Raw genomic sequence first — 22,405 nt, 5'->3', positions numbered from 1 at the left:
TTATACATGCATTTAATACTGTGTGGGGCTTTGTCGTCTGACTTGCTGTTTTCCGTATGTTTATTCTTACCATTGGAATATCAACAAAAAGATTAGAAAAAGAAATGAGTCTGTAACATTTTTTCTGTTAGCCCCTATTTTAGTGCCTGTTTTTCCCATGGCTTTCTGCATCAGGGTTTTTATGTGGGTATTAGGTGTATCACAGGTGTTTTTGTATGTATCTCATTTGCATGCCATCCCCTTATCTCACCCCATGGAGGCACCTGATTTTGCTGTGCATGCTAAAAAAAACATGTGCAGAAAAACAGCACCAATTTCAGTGTGGTTCTTATTACATTGGCCTCATAGTCTCTAGAAGTGCACATGGTATTCCAGGGACATTATCACATCCTTTTTCCTGTTGATTATGCCTTTCTCTATGTAGTACAGCATCCCTTTGGCATTAGCCACCGTCTGGTCACATTGCTTCACTTCCTTCAGATTGTCCGCAAAGTCTCTCTTCTGGCCCATGCACATCAGACTTTCACCCTCCATCACGTGCATCTCCTTTGGATTATTGCACCCTAAATGCATGAGTCTGCACTTCTTGGCATTGAATCCTAGCAGCCAAACCTTCAACCATTTCTCAAGCTTTTTTAGATCACTTCTCAAGTTCTCTTCTTCTTTAGGTGTTTCCATTGGGCAAAATAAGAAGTCACCAAGAGTGATAGAATTATGGGGGCAGCAGAATGCAGCCAATATGAGGCCCAGAAGAATGCTATGCCAATACCACCAAAGAGGAGAGTGCTTTGCTGGATCTACTGCCACCAATAGGTAAGTTGGGGGAGGGGTGCATGACAAAAGGTTTTCCTAGGGCACTGAATACTCTTGCACCAGCCCTACCGCTCTAGTGCAGTTAAGCTATATGACCTAGATTTTGTGAGAACCAGTACTCATTCCAACCACTCAGAGTTCAATCTTCATAGAAGAATGGAGAGTTTTGATGTATTAGTTATCCAAACAAAATCTCTTTTTTTCTCTCAAAGAGTTTCTGAATTTGGACATAATTTGTCCATATGAATAAATGAAAATGAATGTGCAAGAAATATAATATTGCTTACAAAAGAAAAGTTACCAATATTGCAACAGTCATCATGAAGTGAAATGAACTGTGAGAAAGACATATAAATGTATTTATTTATTTGCTTTATTTATTTAGGTGTATTTATCTCACTTCTTCCCTGTTTAGGCCCAAAGTGAGTTACATCATGTAGCATAAAGTACAATAAAATTCTGCAGCAAAGAACATACCAACATCATGAAAAAAATAATAAATAACATACAAAAACCCATAGGTCTAGTTATACAAGTTACTAGATCCTATAAATAAAAATGTTATATCTTAAGTGCAGAGCTAACATACTAAGATCTAATAAATAGGATTTCTTAAACATTAGACACACATAAAAATATTGTATCTATAAGCGATACAAGTGATACTATTTTGTGTGTTATGATAAGATCATGGAATATGCACTCCAGATACATTTCAGCCTAATTAACAAGAGTGCTAATATCAAGAAATGAGACAATGTCAGGGTTCAACTAATTGGCTACAATTATTACAGCGTCTATTATTCAGGGCATGGTAGGCAAAATAAGATCATATGCCTAAAAGTAACGGGCAATATAATTTGGGGAGCATATTCCAAAGACAAGGCCCTGCATAGAAATAGACCTGTTCCCTTTTTCCTATTAAATTTAATCTCTCTTGGAGATGGTAAAAACAGCAGAAATTAATTTTGTGATCATAAGGTATACTTTGTGAGTATACAGTTTTAGCCTGCCTTTTACATAATTTGGTCCCAGGCCATGAAAGACCTTAATGACAAGGTTCACCAGTTTGAATTGCACTCAGAATTTAACTGGCAACTAGTGAAGTACTTTCAAAATTGAGGAAATGTTTTCCCTACTGTGGGTGCCGGTTAGAAGCTATGCACCCACCCTTAATCTCTGTAATAATTACCTCAGGAGATTTTCCTAGTAGGAAAATGATTATGTATTAACTACAATCTGACATAATATATATGTAAAGGGGCCTATGGGCCCTTCACTAGGTATATATGATCCTCCAAGCATAATGTAATGGTCAAAAGTAGTGAATGTAACTGAACCATTAGCCATGGTCTTTATCAGCACCTACAATCAAACTTTCCATCTCTGTTCCTGGATTCTCTACTGTGCAGACATATTATTGGAATCTGTAAGCAGTTAAAAAGTCAGTCTTTATAGCTCATTAACAGATTTCCATCTTCAGCTTCTTTCATGCTTGTGCTAAGAATTTTATCGAGGAACCATTTTGTAGACATTTTCTGGCAGCAATGGTTGTCTGTTGAGTTCAGTTTGGTACAGTGTTTGATAGATGAAGCAGCATATTCTTTTATGTAGTTTCTTCCAAAAATCCACCATTGACATGGCCAGCCAGATGTTTCTTGTGGACATGTTCTAAAATTTCTAGCACCTAAAATCAATATGACAGCCAAGATTTTATGTAAAGACTAATAAAGGAACCATGTTAGCTTTCCATGCACTTCTAAAAGAATTATCACATTATTCATCTCACACCATCTGAGTCAATTTGCATATGATATAAGGATAGAACTATTTCTTTTAGTGAAATGGTAAAATCTGAATAACATAGAGCAGTAACCCCTCCCTAACCCTGTCCTGGGAATGCTTTCATGCAGTCCCGATAAACTTATGTGACATGCATGCATTAGTTTACTCACTGGATTGGCAATTTTATAGCAAGACATTTCCATGGGTAAAGCGCTGGACATGCTTTTGATAATTCCCCTCCTTATATCTACCTCTTATCTTATCTTCTGTAATATTATCTACCTGAAGTATTTCGATGAGGTTCTGTATTAATCAGAACTCCCTTTGAACAATAGTCTGTGAATCATAATCCATGAATGAGTGAATGAATGAATGAATGAAGGGTAAAATGTCTTATAACCCCCTCTCTGACATTCTTACAGTCACTGACATACCTGAACAAAATCTCCTTACCTTGTTTTACTGCCTGTGCTATCTGTTCATCCGCTCACACTTTTTCCATTCTGACTACCTTCCTTGCTTCTCTCAGCTTTTCTAAATGATTTATTTTAATTTTATTTTGATAATTGAAATTAGGGGATATTTCCTATTTCATTGCATTTCAGGAAAAACAAGAAATCATAGGAAAAACATGAAATTTTGCGTTGCTTTTCCTATAATTTTTTGGGGAGGGGGGGTTAAAAAATTCAAACTTAAAAGAAAAAAACTCCAGAACCCACCCCAAACCTTCCCATTTATTAAAAAACAGAGTCTCCCCCCTCCCCCCACTAGCAGATCACCCCACCAGGACTCACCACAAATACCCAGTGGTCTAGCAGGGGGCCTGGAAGCGTCCTCCTGCTCCTGGGCTGGCGGCTACCCTCATTCAAAATGGTGCCGGCTGCCCCACCCTTTGTCCTTGTGACAGAAGCTACCAATGCCATTAGGGAGCCCCTGTCACATGGTAGGGGCAATGGACAAGCTGCACCATTTCTCAATGGTCTAGTGGGGGTCTGGGAGTGACCTTCCGTTCCTGAGCCAGTGGCTGCCCTCAATCAAAATGGTGCAGCCTGTTCCTTTACCCCTACCATATGACAGGGGCTGTCCAATGGCACCGATAGCCCCTGTCACAAGTTAAGGTTAGAAAGCAGCCAGCGCCATTTTGATTGAGGGCAGCCACTGGCTCAGGAGCAGCAGGTCACTCCCAGACTCCCGCTCAACCAGTGTGTGTGGTGAGTCCTGGGGGGGGGGGGGGGTTGGGATGGTGGGCAGGGGGTCCGCTGGTAGAGGAGGCTTTGCTTTTTAATAAATGTTGTTGTTTTTTAAACAAAACTGCGCAACTAATAAAAAAAATGATCCAGGAATGGACCTGGAATGACCCATTCCCGGAATGAAAACGGAAGGGCAGCAACATTTTTCAGGTTTCCCAACCCTAATTAAAATGGTTTGTTTTTGGCACCATTTTGAATACCGGCAGCCAACAGCCCAAGTGCAGGAGATCGCTCCAGGACCCCCGCTGGACCACCAGGGACTTTTGGCAAGTCTTGGGGGGGAGGGGTCAGGAGGGTGGGGATTTATTCGTTAGTGATACATTGTATTCGTGGGGGTTCACCATACGTTTCGCGACCCCCACGAATACAACGAATATGGTATATACATTGCGGATTACCAATACGTTGCAAACGAATGCACACCCCTATCAGATTCCCAATAGTTGATTTATTTCTTCTGTCTCACTCCCAGGGGTAAGCACTGGCTTTCCCAAGTCTCCCTGGATAATAACTGTTTATGGACTTTTCCTTGATTCAGCATGTTTTTGAACCCTACTATATTAGCTGCCTTGATTACATCCTCTGGCAACAGATTCCATAATTTGATTGTGCGCAGAGTGAAAAAATACTTTCTATGATTTATTTTAAATCTGCCGGTTGCTAGGGTCATGAAGTGTCCCCTAATCCTAGTGTTGTTTGAAGAGGTAAATAACTGGTCCCTTCTCCAAGCTAAAGAACTGTAATCTGTTTAGCCTTTCTTTATAAGGGAGAAAGGCTAAACGGTTATTTCATCTGGAAGCACATCCAGATTAAACTACTGCTTGGACTATAGAGCAAAGATTGGGCCGACAACCCTGTGCACATTGATTGTTCACAGGCACCTCACTCACTGAAATATTTTAAGGGGTGAGAAAACCTACAAGAATGTGAGCACATGGTAATGACACAGCAGTAAGCAACCTCCGGTCCTCGTAGACATAGTTCACTTGCGTTTTAGGATATCCCAAATGAACATGAATGAGATAGAGTGGTATATATAATGCTTCAATTGTGTGCCGATCTTTCTCATGCATATTCACTGTGGACATCCTGTTTATGGCTCTCAGGACCGGAGTTGGCCACCCCTGCTCTGGATTGACAGTATTGGAGCATAACTTGTTTCCCTGTCCGTGCTTTGGAGTTGTGTGTCAGGCCTTTTGAGGTCAATCTTTTTAAAATATATTGATCAGTAATAAAACTGAAATACATATCTTCAAACTGGTTTAACTAAATGTCTCATTTTTCTTTTTCTTTTTACCATAGTTCATTACTCAACTTGACTCTCTACTGTTTTATATACCTTTTTTTTTTTTTTGCTGTTGTTGCTGTTTCATTGTGAGGTGCTATGGACAGGCTGTCTCATAAATAAGGCAAATAAATAAATAAATAAATACAGAAATAAGTTTAACTGTTGGTGTTATACCTGTTATAAATACTGACCTTTTTCACTTACCAAGTATTTTAACCCTGTGCTTGGCACAGTTTGACCCATTTGCTGTGGTACCAATAAACTAATACTGCTTCTTTGGTTCTTAGTGGCAGAATGTGCACCACAGACACTTTTTATAGTGGACTTTTGTCTCTAGAAGGTTTCTGTAAAAGGGTTTTAGCCTGAGGGCCATCCTGAGAAATTCCCAAAGCCAGTTGCTATAGAACTGCATCATGGACTTATGTGCTGTTGACAAGTTCAGAATATCTTTCCCATTCATAATTTCATGCAATGCATAATTGCTCAGTGATTTTTGAATATGTAGCTGTGGGTAGAAAAAATGCTCATTGAGGCCCTGAATCAAGATGAGTTAAAGAGGACTCCTGAATTTTAGAGTGAAGACACTAACTTCCAATAGGAAGGATGGAACTTGAACTAGATTACTGTAGTTTGCTTTGAATTTGAAATTCTGACTGCTACCTTGTCCTTCATTAAAAAATAAAAGTACTTTTAGTGGTGGTAGAGTTTACCTTGGCTATAGGGACACCACCAACCCTAAAGAATCCAATATTCCCACTCTCAATTTTGGTGCAATCAACAACAGTGGAAGCAATATTCTCTGGAGAGGGCCCATCACAAAGAACTCCGTCCACCTGAAAAGACAAATAGAATGTGAATCTCAGCATTTTTTCTAGAATTAAAAGGGAGGAAGAGTGTTCTTATTATATGTAATTATAATCTTAATGCATTTCTTTCTGCGGGTTTCCTCTTTATTTTATGTATGATGCCTGATTTCTTGGGAATGGAATTTAGAAAAGTTAGGAATATTGCAAATATAAATACGGTATACCATAAGAAGGAAGAAGGGAATAAAGAACCGTTTGTTCCCTTACATTGTGGATTGTAAATGAAAAATGAAATGATTGTCCGCTTGCCTCCATGACACAAGGATTCCCTGTTTGGCTTGGGTCAATGAGCCTTAGAACAACTGATTATTGGAAAATGTCAGTAAAAATGGCTTCCTACTTAAGCAGTTACCCAAGAACATATAATTCATTAATTTCAACTCTATTGACGCATGGCATTTCATTGATGAGAAACCTGTCAAGCAAGGCCACGTTCTTCTCTTCTAAAACTAATCAATCTCCCATCTTTTGCTTCTACCCCATTTTGTAAGATCTCCAAGGGGGGGAGGGGGATTTTTAAAAACTGCAGTGAGTTTGAAGGTCTGAGGGTCCAAGACCTGCAAGGTAATTTTTCAATGGGAAATTTCTTCCAGCGATTCTCTTGGAAATTTAAGAAGATGGAAAGATGAAAAGTATGTGCAGTAAAATATGCACTTTCAAAATGAAATTGCCAACCACTGTCCCTTTCCATTTTTGCTACAGTTAGCAGTACACAGCAAGCAAACATTTGGCCGTGGGAAGGGCTATTTTTATCTCGGGGAATTCCCCCAAGTAATAGCTTACTTATTCATAAAAATTCCTTTGAAAAATGCCCTCTGAAATTATTACCAACTCGCTAAAAACAACACCCACACCCATACACACACATACAATGTTTCAAATGATATGCCATAATTTCAAACCCTTTTTTCAGATTTCATTAAAGGTAGAGCCGGGTGATCTAACAATAAAATATATAATACAGAAATTTTGCTTTCAGATGCTCTCTATGAATCTTTGTACCTTTGAATAGAATAAAGCATAAAACATCTGGGCTACCTTTCTGCCTCTTAAGATTCTCATGACATCTTGAATTTTTGTTACCCCATTTTCTATCTACCCTTCCACACCAGTTCTGAATGCTGGACAAAATTTGTCAGGAAAATCTCCTTTTGGGCCAAATATACCAGCAGGAATTGCCTCTGCATTTCTAAGACCTGCATGAAACAGCTTTGTAACAAGTCCAACTCCTGATGACCCTGACAGACAGGAGAGTTGAACACTAGGGGTCTGCAGGCCTAAGACGTTTATTTGAGCGGAGATTCTGGCTGAAATTAGTTTCCTTGGGGCTTTCATATTTTTAAAATTTCTTTAATTTCAGGAAATAGCGGACACAATTTGCAAACAGCACAAGCTATTTCCTGAAATTAAAAAAAAGAAAAAAAAATCTGGATTTCAGTTGGATTGTTTTTGTTTCATTTGCAAATGAAGTGGAACAAAACAGAGTGCTTTGTTATGTTTTCCATATTGTTTGCAAATCCCTATTAAACATTGGTCTCCAGCACCACAACATGCAGCAGGAATAAGTCACCAGTCTCTGGTTAGCGTTCATGATCGAGCATTGTATTTACTGGAGTCCACTCCTAGTGAAGCTTTTCCCTTTTCCTTTGTAGACACTACAAAAAATTCACTATGAACAGCTTTAAATATTTCTGTACCTTGTCGCCAAGCTTGGCATACACTTGGTTATGGTGGGTGGTGTCTTCTGCTCCTGATGGGTTGACTGATGTGACTGCAATAGGCCCGATCTGATATACGGTAATAATGGAGATATAATGAGAGAGACTAAGAGTTAATGAGGGAAATAATGACAGAAATAGAGAGTTAATTAACTTTCTGGATTATGTAGTATACAATACATTTAATTTTAATTTGATTTAATTGTAACCTTTGTAAACTGTCTTATCATGCCAATGCTCAAGGTAGAACAAACAAATCAAGTACAAAATGTGGAGTACATTTTCAAAGGATGTGTATAAATACTAGCATATAAGCATGTAAATGGCATTTATACACGCACAAGCTATTTTATAAATATCGAGGTATGCATGTATTTTTTGTTTTGCATGTACATTTTTAAAGGGGAGATCTAGGGGTGTTTCAGGGTGGGGTTATGAAGTACACACAGGAGCTGCTATTTTGTATTAGATATACATGTATACTTGTATACATTCCCAGACTTCTTCATACACTTTTACACCTGCTAATTGACTGGTGCAAGTGAAATCTGACGTCTGTTTTCTGCAGTGTTTGGTGGGGAGTGTTGCGCCCGTCGGTCGCAGACGGCTGCGACCTCTGTAGCTCACCTCTCTTTTGCCTGCTCTAGTGATTTCAAGGAGTCTTTCGGCCTTGGCCTGCAAACGCCGCTCTCCCCGGTGTCCCCAGAATGGCATGGGAGATCCAGGACGCCATCTTGATGATGGAGTTACCTAGGGCACGTGCATGCACATTAGAGATGTGCTTCGTTTTTTTCTACCGGGTCGTTTTTCGGTTTGAATACTTCGTGGTATAATTCGGGTCTTCTCGTTTCGTTTTCGGTTCGTTTGCCCGAAAACGAAACGAGAAACCCGAAACCGGACCGAAAAACGAATCGGTAACGAAGCGAAAAAAAAAAACCACCCCAAGCATTTAAAAACAATTTTAAGCATTTTCGTACATATATAACAACCACCCCCCATCCCGATCCCTCCCCAAGACTTACGAAGATCCCTGGTGGTCCAGCGGAGTCTCGGCTTCCATTTGCCATGCCCTCCGTGCCCTAGTTCGTGCCAGTGCAAGCCGCGCGCCAAAATGGTGCCGAATAGCCCGAACGACCATGTCACAGGGGCTTTCGGCGCTATTGGTCAGCCCCTGTCACATGGCCATCGGCGCCATCTTGTGCTCCTATCATGTGACAGGAGCTGACCAATGGCGCCGAAAGCCTCTGTGACATAGTATGGGCAAAGGCTATCGGCGCCATTTTGGTTACTGGCAGCCGAAAACGAAATCGCTTTCGGACCCTTGCTGGACCCCCAGGGATTATTGGCAAGCCTTGGGGGGGTCAGGAGCCCCCTCCTGACCCCCCCAAGGCTTGCCAATAATCCCTGGGGGTCCAGCAAGGGTCCGAAAGCGATTTCGTTTTCGGCTGCCAGTAACCAAAATGGCGCCGATAGCCTTTGCCCATACTATGTCACAGAGGCTTTCGGCACCATTGGTCAGCTCCTGTCACATGATAGGAGCACAAGATGGCGCCGATGGCCATGTGACAGGGGCTGACCAATAGCGCCGAAAGCCCCTGTGACATGGTCGTTCGGGCTATTCGGCACCATTTTGGCGCATGGCTTGCACTGGCACGAACTAGGGCACGGAGGGCATGGCAAATGGAAGCCGGGACTCCGCTGGACCACCAGGGATCTTCGTAAGTCTTGGGGAGGGATCGGGGGGTGGTGTATTATAATTAATTTAAATTTGGGGTGGTTTTTAATAAAAAAAAATAATTTTTGCCCCTCTCCCCAGGCAAACCCGAAAACGAATTTTCCCCCGAATTGCGGGGAAAATTTTGTTTCCGGTTTCGGGGGCTCCGAAATAACGGCGTTTATGTCGTGTTTCGGATACTCCGAAACAGAAATGAATTAGGAAATTTCATTAAAATTCCTAAATAGGGTGAAAAACGAACCACATCTCTAATGCACATCAGCCTCTTCTTGTTTTCATCAGGATGGGAACCTCTGGGGCGTTCCCACCTGTGACGTCACCTGCCAAGTGGTATTTAAACTCTACGCTTCCTAACATCCAGTGAGTTAGTAAGGACTTCCTTCTTGCCTGATTACACTCCTACAGAGAACTTCTCTTCGCTTTGCAGACCTCATTCCTGACTACTGATACTGGACTTAAGGTACCCGCTCCTCGGGGGCCTATTGTGCTCTGGCTATCCGCTCCTCGGAGGGCCATCTTGCCTGCAGGAATCTTCTACAGTCTGTGAGTACCATCATCTACCACCTCAGTGACAAGATCTCCGGTGTACCCCGTACCTCGGGCCACTACCGAGTTCTCTCTGTTACCTGCCTCATCTCTACGAAAGTGAGTGCTACCTTCTTCTCTGCTCCTCTGCTACGAGTGCTTCTCTCTCATCTCCACCTGATTCTCGGCGTATCCCACACTGCGGGCCATTACCGGATCTCATCTAAGAAGCATCTCCACTCCAGAGGCGCTGCCCTGGCGTACCCCGCTCTGCGGACAACTACCAGGAGTACCAGCATTGCACCACTTCACTCTGGACTGAGTCTATGCCCACCTTGTGGCATACTTACGTAGCTGCTTAATAAAGTATAATATACTGTTGTCTGTCTATTGAGGCTATTGCTTATCGTAGTGAGTCCCCATAGGGCCCCTCCCTGTAGGTGGAGCCAACTCTCACTATGACCACAACCACACTGAACAATAACAGGGAGGTGTGGTTGAAGAGGTGGGGATTTAGGAAGAAGTGCTAGAAGGTGTGAATAAAGTGGAGAAGGATTGGAGGGAGGTACTGGTGAACTAGTGATTCTTATGCATTATATTCTTTAAAATATACCTGCCTCCACATTGAATTCTGGGTGTCACAATTATTAAATGCATAAAATATACACATGTATGTTTATCAAATAGGTATAGAAAGTATGGTATTTCTTACATTAGAAATATTCACCATTCTGAAACATATGGGGTACATTTTATAAAGTTGTGCGTGTGCGTCCATGTGTGCATGCTACCCGGTGGCACACATGGATGCATGTCTTTATAACATGCACGTGCAGATGCATGCATGTAATAAAATCGAGGGTTGGTACATGCAAGGGGGTGCACAATTGTGCAACTTGCATGCACTGACACCTGCTGCCTTATCCGGTTCCCTACCCCCTAGCCTGACCTTCCTACCCCTTCCCCTAGCCTTCCTGCCCCCCTAACCCTAATCTAACCCCCCAAAATTTTTATTTTACCTGTTGTGCCTGCCTGGAGGCATGTAGCGGTGCCGCGGTGCCGAGGGCCTCTAGCCCGGCCCCTTGCCCACCTACTCCCCGATGCCCTGGGACATACGTGATTTCTGGGGATTTATGCGTGTGACAGGGCCTTTTAAAATAGGCCCAGCGCGCGTAAGGCCGGTCACACGCGTAAATCCCGGGGATTTACGCGCGTAACCTTTTTAAAATCCGGACCTATGCATGTATGTTCAGAGCCAAAATGCACGGTATTTTATAAACTGTACAGCTCCTGCCACACAGTTTATAAAATACTAGAATTAATCTCTGTGCATCCACTTACACATGCAAATGCTATACCGCAGATAGGTTTGAAAGTCTGGTTCTTTAGTTGCATGGGCTGAATTATGTTTTTGTTTTTTAGACTCTAGCTGAAAAATGATGGTTAATATAAATGGAACTGGAGACAGAGAGATACAAAATAATTAATAGTTGTAAATTTCATTAACTTGGTCTTGATGTAAGTTCACTTGGTCAAATCTTGCTACAGATATATATATATATAACCCAGACTGGAGTTAGTACATTCTGATCAATTTTCATAGGTGAACAGCAAAATTGTTCACTGCTGTATTGTTGCAGAGAACACAAAATTTACCAAACATCTATTTTCTCCTTGAATTATGCCAAGAATACATCACCATTTTATCCATACTGTACAACAGGGACTCACACTATCTTTTGTATATTTAATTTAATATAATTTAATTTGATGCCCTATAAGAGAACTGTCCTGAACAACTTACAAAATAGCAAAATCATAACACATAAATCACATCATAAAACCAACACCGAAAAACAAAGCAAAACATTTCTCTACATCATCTCCATTGAAAATAATACAGATAGTTGACATTTATGACCCAAAATGAAATGACTTCTATACTTTTTTTATATTTTGTGACATCTTAGAACACTATAAAAGTCAAACGTGATTTTTATATGAATAATATTGTGAACACAAATGCACATTCTTCTGAAAGCATGCAACTTACACATTTATCTGGGCAGGTTCCCAAATAGTGAGGTAATAAAGATCCCTCAGAAAGAGAATAGTGTTTTTCTGAGTAGTACAATGAATCATATTAAAGAATTTTAAAGTAAGCTAGTATAATAAAACCGTGTTAATCTAACCATAGAAACACAGAATACGATAAAGTCCATCTACTCTGCTCAATTTAAGGTGAATTTTAAAAGCCAGGTGTGTGACAAAATCGGGAGCTGGGCGTACATCTAGCACACATGCGTGTCCACTCCTTTTTATCAGCTGTCCACATGCACACACAAGTACCGAGGCACGAATATCTCGCATCAGGAAGAAGGGGATAGCAACGTGGGTGGGGCACATGCGTTGCAGGATGGGGGCCAAGAGAAACGTGCGCAGGTAGCTACACGCTTGGTTGCGCCCAGGTATATTTCAGTGCAAAGTTACTTCTGTTACGGATGAGGTCTAAGTCTTAATACAATTATTTCCAGGCGTCTGTGTTTGAGGGGTCTGGGTTAACTGGGGGGAGTGCAGGCTAAAAAATCAGGGGGGGGGGGGTTGGGAGACCTAGCTCTAGACTGGGCAAACTGGTGGGCAAACTGGTGAAACTGGTCATGGCCTGGATGCACTTCTGTTATAAAATCCCCTCATTGACTTGCACATCCCAAAGCCGACATATGCTGCTGTGCACTCACAAGCTTAGAATTAGGAGCACACATACACGTGCCTGGACTATTTTATAACCTGTGCACATATATAGATGCAGGATTTAAAATTACCGTGTATCTTGATGCACCCCCTTATACATATGTTTTAAAGTTACCGTCCCTACTTCCTAGTAAATGTCATAGACTCCAGTTAGTCTCTCTTTTCTTGTACTGTATTTCTTCTCAACTCGGGGATTATCTGAACATATCCCATGCTCTCTTGAATTCCATTACCTTTTTCACTACCATCTTCCCTATAAGATCATTTCATACATCTACTACCTGTTCCATGAATACATATTTCCTGAGATGGCTTCTGAATTTATGCCCTTGAAGCCTCATATTGTGATTTCGTGCTCTATAACTTTCTCCCCACTGAAAAAGATTTGCTTCTTGTGCATTATTGATATCTTTGAGGTATCTGAATATCTGTATTATATCCCATTCTCTGCCCTCTTCTGTCCTCTAGAGAATACATACTTAGATCCTTTAGACTCATCTCATAAGGCTTTTAGTAGCCCTTCTCTGGACAACCTCTATTCCACAGGGGCAGATTATGGACATTAGGGGTGTGCATTCGTTTGCAACGTATTGGCAATCCTCAACGTATATGCCATATTTGTTGTATTCGTGGGGGTCACGAAACATATGGCGAACCCCCACAAATACAACGTATCACTAACGAATAAACCCCCACCCTCCTGACCCCCACAAAACTTGCCAAAAGTCCCTGGTGGTCCAGCGGGAGTCCTCGAGCGATCTCCTGCACTCAGGCTGTTGGTTGCCAGTATTCAAAACGGCACCAATAGCCCCTGTGACATAGTAAGGGCAAAGGATATCGGCGCCACTTTGAATACTGGCAGCTGACAGCCCGAGTGCAGGAGATGGCTCCAGGACTCCCGCTGGACCACCAGGGACTTTTGGAAAGTCTGGGGGGGGGGGGGGAGGGTCAGGAGGGTGGGGGGGGGTTGTATTAAATTAAATTTAAAGGGTTGGGATGGGTTTTTTTTGGGGGAAATGAATATATATATGCAACTAATGAATGGATCGGAGCCCCCCGAGAATGGGTTCAACAGATTTGGGTCCCTACGAATACAAATACCCAATGGGACGAATCCGTCCCTGCTGCACATCCCTAATGGACATGGACTGTTAATGCAAAAAATATATTAATGCGAATCAACAGCCTATTCACATGATTTGCAAATCATGGTTGCAATAATTTTGTTGTATTAAAATTAGCACAAAATCATGTACTTTAACACAAAACCAGAGATGGAATTGTTTCTCATGAAAATGTGATTTTCTTGTTTAAATGTGAGAAAATTAATTTTTAAATATGGGTAATGAATTGATTACCCTGATTCTTAAGCTCATTACCTATTTTGCATATGTTTTGCATTTGCATTCATAAACTAAAGCACATTTAATATGCTAATAACATATGTAAATATATTAACATTTATTATCAGCATATTACATAATTTATTCATCACATTTACGAAAGCAAATGTAGCAGTATATTGATTGATTATATATATATATATACAATACACACATACACACAAATGCCAGGTCGGCGCGCGCAAGGGGGGGAGGATTTTTTAGGTTACGCGCAGCGACGCACTGGGGCCTTCCCCAGTTCCCTTCCAGTCCAATTAAGGAGTGGACTGGGAGGGAACTTTCCAACCCCTTAGACTGACCTCCCTTCCCCTTCCCCTATCCTGCCCTCCCCCTATCCCTATCCTAAACCCCCCCAAAATCTTTAACCTACCTTTTGCACCTGCTTTGAGAAAGCGCAAGTTGCATGTGCCGGCACCCTGCCGGCACACGATCCCCCAATACAGCGGCAAATGGCTGTCCCGGGGGTTTACGCGCATGACCAAGCCTTTGAAAATTGGCCCGGCGTGTGTAAGGCCACCTACCCATGTAAAACCCCAGGTTTTACGTGCGTTGGTGATTTAAAATCCAGCCCTAAAGATCTTGCGAGGCTTGGGTCGCCTACATTTGCGTAACAAGATCTCTTGGAAATGCTCACAGAGAATAATCTGCTCTCAATATAGCTCACAGCTTCAACTCCCTTTGGGTAAGAGATTTAGACATTTAAGACTCCAAAATCGGTCTTTTACTATGACAGCCCCTAAATTATGGAATGACCTCCCTCTGTATATCAGAGTAGAAACTGATTTGATGAGGTTTTGGCATAAGATAAAAACACGGTTGATGGTTTCAGAATCTCCAAATTAAATCTGGGAGCACCTTTCTACTCTTAAAGTATAAGGATGGGGAAATTGGTTGGCAGTGTATAATAGGGATGTGAATCGTGTGATCGATCGTCTTAACGATCGATTTTGGCTGGGGGGGGAGGGAAATCTGATTGTCATGGTTTTTTTTGTTAAAAAATCGTAAAAAATCGTAAATCGGGGGAGGGCGGGAAAACCGGCATACCAAAACAACCCTAAAACCCACCCCGACCCTTTAAAACAAATCCCTCACCCTCCCGAAGCCCCCCAAAATGTTTTCAATTACCTGGGGTCCAGTGGAGGGGTCCCGGCGCGATTTCCCGCTCTCGGGCCACGGCTGCGTTAATAGAAATGGCGCCGGTGGCCCTTTGCCCTTACCATATGATAGGGCAAAGGTAGCGCAGGCGCCATTTTGGTTCCTGTCACCCGATGTCACGAGTGCAGGAGATCGCTCCCGGACCCCCGCTGGACCCCCAGGGACTTTTGGCCAGCTTGGGGGGGCCTCCTGACCCCCACAAGACTTGCCAAAAGTCCAGTGGGGGTCCGGGAGCGACCTCCTGCACGCGGGCCGTATTGCCAATATTCAAAATGGCGCCGATGCTACTTTTGCCCTCTAGTGAGGGCAAAATGGTGCCGGCGCTACTTTTGCCCTCACTATGTCAACATAGTGAGAGCAAAGGTAGCGCCGGCATCATTTTGAATATTGGCAATATGGCCCGCGTGCAGGAGGTCGCTCCTGGACCCCCGCTGGATGTTTGGCAAGTCTTCCCGCCCTCCCCCCACCCCCGATTTACGATTTTTTGACGATAAATCGGGGGACTTGCTATTGTATCGCGGCTCTAACGATTTTTGATGATTTAAAATATATCTGACGATTGTTTTAAATCGTCAAAAAACGATTCACATTGCTAGTGTATAATATTGTTGATGAAGGATTTATTTATTTAGGAGTTTTATACGCCATTCCAAGTTAAGATCACAATGGCTTACAAAGTCATCGTTCGGCTTCTTGGTCAACATCCCCATTCTAGGTCAGCATTCATATTGTGGGTCGATGCAAACAGCTAATACATAGTCTAGGTCGTATTCATGCATTATTATCTAGTTTCTTACAATTATAAATATCTATTCTAGGTCAACACTACAGCATCAAGTATGAGTTAATTAAGGCGCTATTTCATTTCATTCTCCTGTATGCCATGCTCAGAATGTAGTCTTTTACACTTTACATTGTTCAATTCTTTTTGCTCAATTTACTATTGTCTAAAGATCTGATAGTGAAGTTATCAGTTTATTGGCCTTTATGTTAGATTATAAGCTTTTCTATAGAGCCATGTTTTCAGTTCCAATTTGAAACTCTTTATTTATGTATTTCTGTTATGTTTTAACTATTATTTTATTGTTTATATGGTTTCATCTATGTAAATCAGTTTGGAAATTTTTATGGTAACAATTGGAAGGCAAACAACAAATTTTATAAAATAAATAAATAGAATACGTTCTGAAGTGGCAGGGTAGAGGGTGAGGTGGGAGGGGGCAGTAAGGACTTAGGGCTGGATTTTCTAAGCTCGCAAGCCTTCCTGAATCGCTCGGTAATGGGGGACGGGGGGCGAAGTGGGAGGCGGGCCTGTGAAAGCTGGCACGATTGCACCACCGTGGTGTTATTGCTGCCGGCTTTCACACCCAATAGCGCCACCATGAAAGGTGGCGCTATTGGGCGCACTATTGGCGGCGATAAGGGGGTCTTACCTTTTCACTGTCAGCAAAGCCGTCGCGGAGTCCGCCCCAACTCCTCCCCTTCCCTTTTCGCTTGCAATCCCATTAGAAAATGATTCCCTTAGCTACTTATTGCTGATTTTCAGTGCTAGGCATTTTGGTTTAGCTGCTTAACTGCCATGCTTAAATGGAATGGCTAAAATTAGCCTGCCAAAATTTGGCTGGCTAGGTCAGACACTCAGCTTGCACTGAAAATTCACCCTATTCTCAATATCAGGCATATTTTCAAAGCCCGGCACGCGCAAATACCGGGGAATACGCATGTGGCAGGGCCCTGCGCGCGCCGAGCGCATTTTAGAAACGTCCGGCCACGCGTGAATCTCCCGTTATACGCAAAAGTGCCGGGCTGTCTCAAAGGGGTGGGCTGGGGGCCGGCTGGGAAAGCAGCCACTAGGCCCTGTCTTGGAAAGCATGCGCCGGCAGCGGGCCGGCATGCAGAAGTTACTTCTGCTTCGCAGGAGCAGTAAGTAATGTAGCAAAAAAAAATTTGCCTAGATAGGAAGGGGTTAGGGGTCAGGGAGGAGAGGGGAAAAGGTAGGATGGGTAGTTAGGGGGATAGTAAAGTTTCCTCCCAGTCCGCTCCTTAATGGGAATAGATTGGGAGGGAACTAAGAAAGGCTGACATTGCATATTTTTTTTAAAATCCCTCCCCCTGTTGCGTGTGTGACATAACACCCACCCACACATGTGCGCGCCGATATTAAAATCAGGTGCACATGCGGGAATCATATTTTATAACGTGCGTGTCAACCGCACGCATGTTAAAAAATTGGCACGTCCATGTTCACGCATGTTTTAAAATCTACCTTTCTATGAGTTGGATATCTGAACAGTCTCAATAAGTCACTTACCAGGTCAATGAGATGTGTGGCTATGGAGCAGTCTGGGATCCGGATGGCTATGCTCTGAGAGGTGCCAATATACTTTGCAGAGTCTTTCAATCCCAAGCAATCCATCCACTCTCCTGCACATAAAGCAGCCACATAAAATATTCAGTATGAAGCTAAAATTACCTCTATCCTTGTCTAAGCAGATCACTACTACTACTACCACTAAACATTTCTATAGCGCTACTCGATGTACAGTGTGATGTACAAACAACACACAAGAGACATTCCCTTTTTAATAGCGCTTACAATTTAAACAAGACAAATATACAGGTCAAAAGAAAATTGTTAAAATTAGTTAATGAGGCTGAAGGTGGACTGACAGGCTTAAAATTTAAAAGCAGCCTAAAAAAGATCAGAAAAAGGATGTTTTTAATGTAATGGCATTACTCCAAGGCATGGAATCCATATGACACAGTCCTGTTGTGTGTTTCAGGGCTTGCATGAGACAAATAAGTTTGTGTTCTATTGTAGATCATAGATCAGATTTCTACTCATAACTATTCATGTTATGATAAACTTGAATTGGGCACCTATGCATTTCCAACAGAAAACTGTAATATTTAGTAGTCTGTGTTGTAGCTACAAAATGTTTTGGCTGAGATAAAAGTGTATTGAAAGGACTCTTTTGGAAAAGTGCCCTAATTCCCATTCCCTTGCATTCTGGTAGTAAAAATGAGAGAGCTGGCTGAAATTGAATACCCTCTGAATCAAGAAAGCTTGCAAGCAGAGGACATCATTTAAAAAAAAAAAAAAAAAGAATACTCAATGAAATCAACGCTGAGTAATCTGTGGGATGGCTGTGCTTTTTGTACATTTGAAATAAAAAAGTATACCTTGATGGCTAAGCTCTGACTGTAAACTGCCACTTTAATGTACCGAAAAGCAGAATATAAAAATCAAATAAATAAATAAATAATTATATTCTGTTTAAATAGAGATCCTTGCCCACTTGATATGCGGGTTGCTCTCAAGAACTGTATTTCTGGAATTGGAAGATATTACAGCAATAAGAGGTCAAATTTCAACCAATTACCTCAGAAATATCAAATACAGAAAAATAAAATTAAATACATAAAATACATAATAAATTATGAGGCAAACGTATCAAATAAAATATGCTCTATACCTCCCTCCCCTTCCAAACTTTGGCTTGTCATTACTGTAACCACAAAGATCAGAACATGTTAGACTGTACCATCCCTCAGAGTCCTGAATTACATTTATCAGAATGTATTTAGGGAAGAGTTACAAAACATAACTGGTCGGTGTCTTCCTGGGACCAAAAATTCAACTAGCTCTCACAGAATGGTAGGTGCCATCTTAATTTTGTCTCTGGCACTTTTGAACACACTCAGAAGATCTATGACTTTGAGATTATCCTTCATCTCTTTCAAGGTGTTCACAGAAATAAGAAAGCCTGAGCGTTTCCTGTACCAGCACTGAATAATTAATAAAATAAAAAGATTTTATTTAAGAATTTTATTTTATTTCAGAATTTTTCTATACCGATATTAGTGGCAATATCATATCGGTTTACAGCGAAACTAAAGAGTGGAAATTACAATGAACAGGGAAAAAGGAAGGGGGATAACATAAGAACAAGAGATAGCAAAGAAAGAGAGAGAACAAACGCAAAAACGCAATGGGCTTCTTAGGAGCAAGTGCAGACCAGTAAACAGAAAATACAATTGTGATAATAACTTTGTACATGGTTTCAGTTAGTTCTCAATAAAAATATTGAACTAAAAAAAATGCTAAAGGATACATTAAAAATGACTTGCATTGAACTCCTTTCGCACAAGTCCATACATTGATCCATATATATCTTGTCGCAGTATTATTAGAGTTAAAACTCTTTACCATGCAACTATTGATTTCCTGGTATGCATCAGGCTTTGGGGCTGATATTCAAAGGGGTCTAATCTTCTAAGGCCTAGATTCATCAAAATGCTATAAATATAGCAAAAATAGCATCTGCAATAAAAAAAGGAGCATGGCTAGGATAATGTGATGGCTACATTACATTATTGTGGCGACATTTTATCGCACGCTGTGAAATTTCATCACAAGCGGCAAAGTGTCATTGCACGCAGCGCTATGTCATTGTGTACTGCAATGCGTCATTACACAGCGCATTATTTTTGCAGGTTATATATACAGCCTTCCTGCAGCTCTCTCTTTGAGGGTGTGTCAAGGCGTGTTTTAGAGGAGAGGAAGGTAGTTGCTATGCTGGTTGTAGGAGGTAGTTTATATTTGTGATTTCTGAGTGCATTGTCCTGTACTTTTCTGTGCTTCCTTTTGTGAACCTTTACCTTTGTCATTTGTCTCTCTCTCTGTCTGAAAGTTTGTGTTTGTTTGTGAAGTTTGCTTATTTATTTATTTATTTTGAATTCTTATATACCGACATTCCTGTAAAGTATACAGATCATACCGGTTTACAGTGTAACAGAACTGTCGCGGGGTACGATTACATAGAACGTATAACATTAGAACTTCTGAACACATTGAACGTAGACCATTAAAGCATCACAACATTAGGAACATTTGGAAAAGATGAAAACATTATAAACTGAATGCGAGATAACTATAAAACATAAATGCCGTAAAATAGAGTGTAATACATTAGATTTGACAATTGGATTTAGGGGAGTAAGGGGGAAGTGAAGGGAAGTGAAAGTAGAGGGAATGATAAGTCAGGCGGAGAGGATCAAAAAGATGGGAATGAGCGGGTGGCAGTAGCGGAGGAAAGAGGCCCCCCGATGAAGCCTAGGGGACAGTGATGAGAGTGAGGTTTGACCAATTTATCCTCGTTCCTTAGTCCATGTCGTTCGAAAGGCGTTCGAAAGGCGTCAGATTGAACTTGAAGTTTCCGGGAAAGCTTGCCTGAAGAGCCACGTCTTTAGGTATTTCTTGAAGTTTTGGTGACTAGGTTCTTGTCGTAGATCTGGTGGAAGAGTTTTCCATAGAGTAGGCCCTGCTGTTGATAATGCTCGTTTTCTTAGTGAGGATTTGGCAGGAGGGGCATACAGGGAGCCTTTGTACGCTCTCCTGACTGGTCTGCCTGAAGTGTGTGGACGGAATTGATTGCTGAGCTTGAGAGGGGTGATATTGTGGATGTCCTTGTGGATCATCTTGAGAACTTTGAAGGAGATCCTAAATTTGACGGGGAGCCAATGAAGTGACTGAAGTATGGGAGTGATATGATCTCTTTTATTTGAGTTGGTGAGTATCCTGGCGGCAGCATTCTGGACCATCTGCAGGGCTTTGATAGTTAATGCAGGGAGACCGAGCAGTAGGGAATTGCAGTAGTCTAATTTAGAAAGGATAATAAATTGAAGCACCAGACGGAAGTCTCAAAAATGCAGGAGAGGCTTTAGTTTTTTGAGTACTTATAATTTAAAGAAGCATTCTTTGGTGGTGTTGTGGACAAAAGATTTGAAGTTGAATTGGTTGTCAAGCCGTACCCCTAAATCTCTGACAGAAGGGGAGAGGTTGATAGCTGTTTTAGCGAATTGAGCTGTTTGTCTTTTTGTGTGAAGGAGTGGAAGAGGTGGTTAGAGGAGATGGAGGAGATGGTGAGTGGTAGAGGTGGAGGTCATGGTGAGTGGTGGTGAGTGGAGAAGGTGGTGAGTGGTGGAGGTGGTGTGTGGAGGTGTGAAGGAGGTGGAGAGAATGGAGTGTGAGAAGTGTCGGGAGAGAGAGGAGAGGAGAGGCGTGAGAAGGGGGAGGAGGGAGGAGAGGAGGCAGGAGGATGAGGGCAGAGTGTTAGGGGAAGGAGGAATTGGAGTCAGAGTAGGGACAGGAACAGAGAGAGGCAGCATGGAAGGGATAGGAGGAGGCCAGTGGGGGAACAGGATAGGCAGTCAAGCATGGAGGGAGGAGTAAGCCAGGCTAGAAATAGGTAGAGGGTAAGGGAGTCAGGTCCAGGAGGGGGGAGAGGAAGGGAGGGAAGAGTTGAGTGGGAGAGAGAGTGAGGACAGGGAGGACATCTCTCCGGAAGAGAAAGTGGCACCCCTATCTGGCAGCAGGGTGCCTTCGTCTCTGTGCCATTAAGTTCAGCATCATGGAGAAAGAAATGGTAATAGCAGGAGTCCTGGAAAACTATGCCATGCTGTTTGGCAACCGGGCAGCTAAAACATCAAAGGCAGCCAAGGCCTAGATCTGGAGAAGCCTAGCCTAAACATCACCAGGCAGAGTGGCATACAAAGAAGCAGGCAGCAAGTCACCTACCGGTACCAAGATATAAAGGCACAGCAAAGTGTGTTTATATAAGGGTTTGCCAAATCTGTCCACCACCCAGGGTGTTTTCCTGGGCTCCTGCATGGAGAAATGGGGGATCCGGGGGGAGATCGGGATGTACAGCCATTGGTATTCCATGGTGTAAATCCAGATTATGGAATACACAGCAGAGCAACACAATCCTTACAACTTTGGGTGGGGAATACATTAAAGCTCCACCCGTCTTGTCTAAACAGTGAAAACGATTTTTCAGATGCGTTCTATGACACAGCGGGTAGCACATAAGGCCTCATTGTACCTCGTCTCTGCCAGCGTGTTGGGAAAAGCAATGGGGGAGAGAAGCCAGTGCCTGAAATCATACCCTGAATCTCCTGCGTCAATGACAGAACAAACATATGAATCATATCACTGTCACTTGAAGATGTGACTGCCAAACCACAGCATCCAGTAAGACTGTATAAGGTAGCCTGTACCTTTGCTGAGCCTTAAGTGATTGGCATGCCCTAAACGCCTTTCATAATGTCGTT

General features: G+C 42.1%; 1 protein-coding gene across 1 annotated transcript in view; it reads right to left on the bottom strand.

Annotated features, from left to right (window-relative positions):
- Positions 1–1,192: 1,192 nt before the first annotated feature.
- The window catches only part of LOC115094415, a 36,219-nt gene continuing 15,006 nt past the window's right edge, over positions 1,193–22,405 (bottom strand). Inside the window, exons 6-9 of the mRNA XM_029607445.1 lie at positions 17,601–17,713; positions 7,700–7,789; positions 5,847–5,969; positions 1,193–2,500 (exon numbers count right to left, since the gene is read on the bottom strand). Coding sequence (XP_029463305.1) covers positions 2,420–2,500; positions 5,847–5,969; positions 7,700–7,789; positions 17,601–17,713 — 407 coding nt within the window. The 3' untranslated portion in view covers positions 1,193–2,419. The remainder of the gene's footprint in view (positions 2,501–5,846; positions 5,970–7,699; positions 7,790–17,600; positions 17,714–22,405) is intronic.

Source organism: Rhinatrema bivittatum, chromosome 6 (genome assembly GCF_901001135.1).
Source record: "Rhinatrema bivittatum chromosome 6, aRhiBiv1.1, whole genome shotgun sequence".
Classification (NCBI taxonomy): domain Eukaryota; kingdom Metazoa; phylum Chordata; class Amphibia; order Gymnophiona; family Rhinatrematidae; genus Rhinatrema; species Rhinatrema bivittatum.
This window is presented reverse-complemented; position numbering and strand designations above follow the sequence as displayed.